At 56.0% G+C, this 8,182-nt stretch overlaps 1 protein-coding gene across 1 annotated transcript; it reads left to right on the forward strand.

Moving 5' to 3' along the window:
* The first annotated feature begins 266 nt into the window (after positions 1-266).
* Positions 267-7,873, forward strand: SLC16A6 (solute carrier family 16 member 6). Its single transcript, XM_027736550.2, has 6 exons — positions 267-401; positions 2,464-2,705; positions 3,291-3,434; positions 4,176-4,304; positions 5,267-6,088; positions 6,704-7,873. Exons 2-6 carry the CDS (start codon positions 2,471-2,473, stop codon positions 6,961-6,963), a joined length of 1,590 nt encoding a protein of 529 aa, XP_027592351.2. The 5' UTR covers positions 267-401; positions 2,464-2,470; the 3' UTR covers positions 6,964-7,873.
* Positions 7,874-8,182: the final 309 nt, after the last annotated feature.

Here is an 8,182-nt window from a genome sequence, read left to right on the forward strand (position 1 = left end):
GCTCCCCGCGGGGCGCGGGTCCCTGCGGCAGGTGCGGGGCTGGCTGGGGGACCTCTCTCTGTCTCTCTCTCTCTCTCTGTCTCTCTCTCTGTGTCCCCGGAGGAGCGGGGGGAGCCGCTCCCGCCGCCTGCACCGCCCCTCCCCGCACACGCGGTGCCGCCGCTGGGGCGAGCCGGGCCCGGCGCCGCGCACATGGGCGCTGCGGAGCCGCCGGCGGAGACCGGCTCCAGCCGGTATATAAGGGCTGGGAGCGAGCACCGAGCAGCAGCAGCAGCCGCCGCCGCGGGCAGCGGGAGCAGCAGCGGCCGGCGGGGCAGCGGGGGCCGCCTCCTCGCCGAGGGTCGCCCGCCCGCTCGCCCTCCCCGGGCCATGGGCAGCCCCTGACCCCGCCGCAGCGCCGGGTGAGTGGGGCTCCCTCCCTCCCGGGGGATCGGGGTGGGGGGGCTTTGTTTATCGGGGTTCTCTTTGTTTCTATCTCTCTCTCTTTTTTTTTTTCCCCCCACCCCCTTTCTCATTTTTGACCTCTTTTAAACATTATTCCCCTCTCCCCTCGTCCGCATCCCTGTATTTTTAGCCCGCGGCCCCGGCGATGCAGGAATCAGGGCTGAAATGTTGGGAAAGTGATGCAGGGAAGGGGGGGCCACGCCGGGCCCCTGCGCGCTCCGGCTTCTTAATTTTCAGCTATTTTTCCCCCTCCATCGCCATTTCTTTTAATCTTTAAACGTACAAAACACACGCCCCAGGTTTGCGGTTTCGGGGTTGTTTTTTCTTTCCTTTCCTTTCCTTTTTTTTTTTTTTTTTCCCCCCTCCTTTCTGTTCCTAAGCGTGCTTCCTCCTAAACCTACTCTCCCCCCAGTTCCTCGTGCGGTGACACAGAAATTCACGGCAGCCCCGTCCCCCTTCTCGGGGGTCTCCAGGCACTTCCCACAAAACTTCGGGCCGCCGCCGGGGGTCCCGCCCGTGCCCCTCGCCCCGGCGCGGGGCTGCAGCAGAGCAGCACCGCAGGGATGCAGGAGCCCACGCCTCGCTGCATCCCTGGGAGAAAGGATCCCAAGGGAGCCGCGCACCCGCCATGCAGCACCGCACGGGGGGTCTGCGGGCTGCGGGGACCCCCCTGCCCCGCTCAGGGACCCCTCGCGTGGGCTCCCACCCCCGCCGAGCTCCCGGTGGGCGCCGGTGTCTCGCACTCGCCTGGTCCGCCGAGAGAAGTTGCCCGGGGCGGGGGCTGGGGCGGCGTGGCCGGAGCCGCTCGGGCTCCGTGCGCCGAGAACGCGGTGCCGAGGAGATCTGAGCAGAAAATGGAGGAGGGAAATGCCTGGTGGCTGCCGGGGCCGGCGGCGCAGGGGGAGAACGCGCAAAGAGCCGCCGGGTCCGCGCGGTGCCCGGGGCAGCCCCCGGGAGGGACCCCCGCGGCCGCCCCTCGGTCCCTGCCCTGGGGTGGCTGCTGGGAGCCAGCGCTGGGGCGTGACCCCGGCACTGCCGTGTCCCCCCCACGCAGGTGACACGGTGACACTGGCACTCCCCGCACGGGTGTGGCAGTGACCCCGGCACGGTGACCCCGGCACGGTGACCGTGGCACTGTCCCCCTCCCCGGGCAGGTGTAGCAGTGACCCCAGGACTGTGACCCTGGCGCCGTCCTCCCCCCCATGCAGGCATGGCACTGACCCTGGCACTGTCCCCCTGCAGACTTGTGGCAGCGCTGGAGTTCCACAAGGAGCTCCGTGTGGGACAAAAGCTGCCCCTGCACACCCACAGCCCCTGGTGACACGGAGAAGGGCTGAAGAGACCCCCCTGGCATATGGGGCGATCCCCTCCAGCCCCCAGTGCCCTGGGGGGTGTAAGTGGCCCCAAGGGCTGCAGGAGAGCTGGTGGCAGCAGGGGGTTGCCCCCACCCCCTGTTTTGAGGTGTGGGCAGCTCTGAGCTGCCTCTTTGGGGGCAGACAAGCTCCCCAGGAGTTCCTGTCATCCCAGAGCCAGCAGCTGCGGGATTCTGGACACCACAACATGTGACAGTGGGTTCTGTCACTGACTGATCCTGCGGCAAATGGGTGTCACCGAGGTGTCACCGGGCAGGCAGGGGGTGCAGGGGGGAGGACGGGTGCCTCGGGGAGTTCCTGCAGCTCCACCAGCCCACACTGGGTTCTGCGGTGGATCTTTCACGAACTGCACCCACCCACCCCCTCACACCGACAGACAGATGACAGCTCCTGGGCTTGGCTGCTGGGAACAGCCTGCCCGGGTGCTGAGCTGAGACTTTCTGGTCCTGGGCTCGCAGGGCACCATCAGGGAGGAGCCTGTGGGGTGGCAGAGGAAGAAATATCAGCCCAGCTCCTCTGTTTAATCCCTCAGCAGCACAGGGACTGGCTCATGGTGCCTTCGGGAATGCTGCAGCTCCTAGACTGTGCCTCTTTCAGCAAAATTCAGCTTAAACTCATGCCTGGCTCCCTGTCCCCTCTTTTCCAGGTCCAAAATGACGGTCAAAGCTGTAAAAATGCCGTGCACCTCTGCAAACGTTTATACTAAAGTGCCTGACGGAGGATGGGGCTGGACAGTTGCTTTTGCATTCTTTGTTGTGGAAGCCCTGACATACGGCATCATAAAATCATTTGGAGTCTTCTTCAATGATCTGATGGAAAGCTTTGACGAAACCAACAGCAGGATATCATGGATAATATCCATATGTGTGTTTGTGCAGACCTTCACAGGTAAGAGGAGCAGGTGCAAGGGGCAGCCGTACTGCTGACTCAGCAAACAAGGACCCGGCACCTGTGACTTTCGTGCCTCTAATGGCTCCACTATAAATTAAATAACAGCCATAAAGCTCAGAGGCTGCATGAAATGCTAAGAAATGTCTGTCTCACCCTTTGAGCCCTGACTCATGTCCTTGCATGGTGCAGGGACATGGTCCATGTCACTGGCCTTGGCCCGGCTGTTCAGGTCTCGCCAGCAAGGGGCAAAAACCGGAGTTTTGAAACCAAACTCTGCAGTGAAAAGGATTAGAAGCAGCTGGAGCCTTGCTGAAATCCGCTGGTGTCTGGGGATGTGGCTGCAGGTTTGTCCCAGGCTCCCACGCACTCGTCTTTAAGTCTCTTGTGATGATTTTTTTAGCACGTCCTAAGTGCCACGAGAGCTGTGCAGCGCCCCAAGGATGGCCCCGGGGTGACACGGTGCTGTGCGGGGAGGTGGCACAACAGGGGGACCTGGGCAGGAGTGTGAGAAGAGCCTCTGGAGGAGACGTGGCTGGTGAAGCTGCTGCGTTGGGTGTTGACCAGGGCTCTCTCCCTCCCCAGCTCCTCTGTCGACGGTGCTCAGCAACCGCTTCGGTCACCGCTTGGTGGTGATGGCCGGGGGGCTGCTCATCAGCACCGGGATGGTCATCGCCGCCTTCGCCCGCTCTGTCGTGGACATGTATGTCACCATCGGCATCATCTCCGGTGAGTCATCCTCTGCTCTACCTGCCCAACGCTCCCCGTGCTCTCCCGCAGCTTCCCGCAAACCACAGGGGTTTTACCCCCCGGGACAGGGGGAGTGCTTAACGCTGCTGCCCCTCCGGAGCTGACCTCGCCCTCCTGGGAGGGGGGTTAAGCTGGGCTCTGGGCTTGGCTTTCTACCCTCTCACCCTGGGGACCACCCTGGGACGTGGTCCTGTGCTCGTGCAGTCGTAGTGGACGCTTCTCATGGACTGGGATCGCTGGGGAGACCAAACTGCTTGTGGGGTCAGATCCTCTTAACCTCTGCCTCTGTCTCTTTTTTTTCTTTTCCTGATACTTTTCCCCCTCTCCAGCCTGGTCCGGGTGTCCTGCTCCCATCTATGTCCAGGAGCTTGCCTTGCTTAGGGGAACAGTTGCTACAGCCTCAAACTCTTTAGGCAGATGAGGTCCTGAAAGTGGACCCCCCTGGCTGCTTTGTAGCAGAAGGCATTATCTGGCAGGTTTGGGAGGCTGGGTCTCTTGGGTTTTTACTTTCCTCTTTTCTTTTTCTTTCCTCCCCCCTCCAATTTACAAAAAAAAATAACATTCTGGTTTCCCCAATGATTTTCTTCCAGGGTGACTTGCTGAGTTGGCCGAAATGATACTGTGTAATCACCACCGGGAAAGCCGACTTAAGGTGTTCTTGCATCGGTGTTTCCCCCTCCTTTACTTGTTGTTATGGCAATTTTTGGCATTTATTCACAGGCCTTGGATACTGCCTCTCCTTCCTCCCGACTGTCACCATTTTATCACAGTATTTTGACAAAAGGCGCTCGCTGGTCACAGCAGTGGCATCTACAGGGGAATGTTTCGCCGTCTTCTCCTTCGCACCAGGTACAGTTGCCCACGTGCTGGGAGTTCACATGTGCACGCCTAAAGCTCAGCACTGCTCCCCTCTCCTTTCCCCAAGCAAATGGGAGCCAGAGGGGACCGAGGGAGTTGGTGCCCGGGGACCTGCTAAAGCCCACAGGTTGTTGCTCACGTGCCCATGGCACTCGTGCCCTGCAGGCAGGGTGACAAATAATCCTAGAGCCGGGTCTAACACTGCCTCTAACGCTGCCCGAGCCGTCCCCAGCGGGATCTGCCAGCACAGGACATGCCTGGCTGATACACAGCCCGATGGGCTCCCTATATAGATCTGGCAGGCTAAAAATAAGACAGAGAAACTTCAGCTATTTAAAACACACACAGTGCACACATAACTGCCCCTAAAGGTTAGTGGGCTTGTGCTTAGCACGGGCTGCCGAGCTGCTCCAGCCTTTTGGGGACCTGTCCCCAGGCAGCACGTCCCTGTCCCCGCCTGTCCTTGGCTGCTCAGGTGGTCCTGCTGTGCATGTGTGCTTTCAGCTAATCCCCAGTGCAAAGCTGCTTTGGTTGCACGTGAAGGCTGGTAATTCAGCAGTGACATGCACCTCTGAGTAGGGCTCAGGGACTTCCTCTGGTGGCTGGTTTCAGGGTGGGGTCAGCTGAGAGAGGAAACTCGAGTTTGCGCTCCTTCACTAAAAATAACACCCCCTTCATCCCCAAATTCAGAAGGGGCTGCCTAGAGGGTGGCTTCTGCTAGCCAGGTGGTAAACACAGCTTCTAGCTTTTGTCTGCCGCAGCTGAGGGGAGGAAGGTGGGTGCCAGACCCCTGAGCAGGAGGGACCCCCTGCTCAGCCTTTGCAGAGCCAAGGTGCCTGGAACCCTCCAGTGGTAAAACTCAAGTGACTTCCCTGGCTGTAAATTCAACTCCTTGATGTAACTGCAGGCTTTCCTAGTTACACTTTCTTCTTCCTCTTGCCCTCTTCCCTCAGCAATCACAGCTCTGAAGGAGCAGATTGGCTGGAGATACAGCCTGCTTTCTGTCGGGGTGCTGCAGCTTGGCATCACCGTCTGCGGGTCGCTGCTGCGGCCCATCATCATCAAAGAGCAAGAAGAAGTGAAAGCACAGCCTCCAGAAGAGTCCACCGAGACAAAGTACATGCTTGAAAATGAGCAAACATGCACCTCAATAGAGTCCATAGACTCAGGAGTTGATATAACTACCTCACCCAGCAATGTGCCTGGAAAAACCAAAGCAGAGCCGAAAAGTGAAGAACCAAAGCAACACGGACAGATTCCCGTTGAAAATAACAGCACCCCTCCAGAACCAAAAACCAAACTACTGGACTTCTCTGTGATGAGAGACTATAGCTTTATCTGTTATGCATTCTTTGGCCTGTTTGCAACCCTGGGCTTCTTCGCTCCCTCCCTCTACATCATCCCCCTGAGTCTCAGCCTGGGCATCGGCAAGGACCACTCGGCGTACATCCTGTCGGCCATGGCCATCGCCGAGGTCTTCGGGAGGATTTTTGCTGGCTGGGTTCTCAACAAGAAGCCCATCCGCAAGATCTACATCGAACTCATCTGTGTCATCCTGCTGTCTGTAGCATTGTTTGCCTTCCCTTTTGCCTCCGAGTTCTGGGGCTTGATGACATGTAGCATTTATTTTGGGTTCATGCTCGGCACGGTGGCGGGCACACATATTCCCCTCCTGGCAGAAGACGATGTGGTTGGCATCGAAAAGATGTCTTCTGCAGCTGGAGTCTACGTCTTCATTCAAAGCTTAGCTGGGTTGGCTGGACCACCCATTGCAGGTAACTCTCAAACTTTGATCTTAATTTGTTTTTTGAAATGTTTGACAGCTGTTGGTGCTGATCTCTGCCTAGAAAGGGTTCTGGCAGCGCTAATCACAGCACTATCCTAAGAGCCCTGCAACTACTATTAGAGACTCTGGGAGCCAGAAGACTGCTGCAATGCAGCTCTGCAGAGTCCCACGGATGAGGCAGTCTCCACTGAGGAACCTCAGAGGGAAGGGAAATACTGCAGTGCTACCCTGATCCTGTTAGAAACCCAAACCTGGCATCACTTCAGGCTCTAGCGACCAGCAGAGGCGAATCCCTCTTGCTGTGCCTGTGTCTGTGCCACACACTGCAGAGAGGGGAAGTCTCTATCAGAACAAACAGATGCTTGATGCATCTCGGGCTTAGAGTCCCTGCGGTGCCCAGAGGCTTCTGACTTGCCTGAAGATGACACCACGTACCCCTGAACACAGTGGGTTCACTTTTTTAAAGTGGCATCTGTTTATCACTGAGTTCTGCCTGCAGATGAAGTGATGCAGAGGCACCAGGATTAAAAATCTGCAGGAAGGACGGCTGGGCAGGGGAGAGGGGGAGCTGGCTGGGTCTAACTGCTGTGATTGTTTTTTGTAGGTGTCTTAGTGGATACGACAAAGAACTACAGCTCAGCCTTCTACTCCTGTGCTGCTGGCATGGTCCTGGGGGCCGTGTTTCTGGCCCTGGTGAGGCCGTGCAAGACTGGGCTGTGCCGCCGCCACCGCCACCACCAGCAGCAGCAGCAGCAGGTGGAGGAGAGCCCACCAGGGCCCCCACCAGAATTACCAGATGACTTTATAGACATGGATATTGGAAAAGCAGAAAATTCAGGAAAAGGCTCTGACAGCGTGGTATAAAAAAAACCAAAAACTCTGTTCCTTTCTCCATCTAATGTACTCGGCGTAAGGCTGGGGAAAATGTCAGCTCTGCTCCACGTTTTAAAACTACATTCTAAAGGGAATGTGAAATTTTAAATGTGAACAGTTGCTACCAACAACTTTTTTTTTTTTTTGTTAAATATTAGACAGAACTTTTTTAACCAACAATGGAAAGCTCCATAGAAAATACGGATAGCCACGTAAAAATAACTCCTGTCTAGCATGAAGATGTGATGCACACTCTTGCTTTCCTGATAACAAGCATAGGTAAAGGTTCAACTGATCCCATAAATACTGACAACAGCAACAGCAGAAGCAGCTCAGCCTCTGACTGTCACCCATCCCCTACCACAAATTCCACACAGACCAGAAACCGATGATACGAACTGGAGACAAGCATTTCATACACCACCAGTAGCCAACTGAATCTTCTGGAGGGATACAGACTCATGTTTTAGCTTTGAGGAGGAGGCTAGGCTAGATAGCTGACACTTAGAAACCATTGCTAATGATCTTAACTTGAATGTCACAAATGCTGGGAAATCAAAGGCTCCGTGTCTCTTTATGGCCAGTTTTTACTGCACGTATTTTCCTGAGATCATTTTTCTTCTCCTGATTGGGATCCCTAGAACTGTTTTCTATTGATAGTCAGATCTGATGTACTGTTTCTAATTTAACTAGTATTTATTAATTTATTCTGAGATTGTTAAAGGAGGTTAGCTTAAATAACTGGAGAGGAAAAATGATCTTCTGCATAACGGAAAGCTGTCTTTACATCATTCTCTTCAATGCCTATCTTGTATTGCTTGTGAAATTGTTGGGGAAATTACTTTTACAGCATAAAGTGTAGCTGTTTTCAATAGGTAAGTCTTAAGTAACCCAGTTATTTAAAAAGGAAAAAAAACATAATAAACTACAGATCCAGCATCTCTTTCCACGGAAAAAGGCTCAGCAGGTGCCAGTGGACGTGGCACCACTGCAGAACCAGCCCACCCCGCAGGGAGGATTTGGGCCAGTGTGTCTTAATGTACCCAAAACCCTCGCTCACAGGTGCACCAGGAAACCTCTGCCTCATCCCCGATGGAATGTGGGACCCCCACGTCACCCAGCCCCTCACTCCCCACATCTGTGGGGTCACGGGGTGGCCGGGCCGAGCTGCACCCCCTTCCCCAGCTCTCCCTGCTCCCCCAAAGGCAGC

The sequence above is a fragment of the Pipra filicauda genome, unplaced genomic scaffold, assembly GCF_003945595.2.
Source record: "Pipra filicauda isolate LSUMZ 115617 unplaced genomic scaffold, ASM394559v2 scaffold80_size11013439_pilon, whole genome shotgun sequence".
Taxonomy (NCBI): domain Eukaryota; kingdom Metazoa; phylum Chordata; class Aves; order Passeriformes; family Pipridae; genus Pipra; species Pipra filicauda.

Coding starts and splice junctions, on each gene's coding strand:
- SLC16A6 (XM_027736550.2), top strand. CDS start 2,471: ATGACGGTCAAAGCTGTAAAAATGCCGTGCACCTCTGCAAACGTTTAT. Junction 2,706..3,290: donor GTTTGTGCAGACCTTCACAG/GTAAGAGGAGCA, acceptor CTCCCTCCCCAG/CTCCTCTGTCGACGGTGCTC. Junction 6,089..6,703: donor GGCTGGACCACCCATTGCAG/GTAACTCTCAAA, acceptor TGTTTTTTGTAG/GTGTCTTAGTGGATACGACA.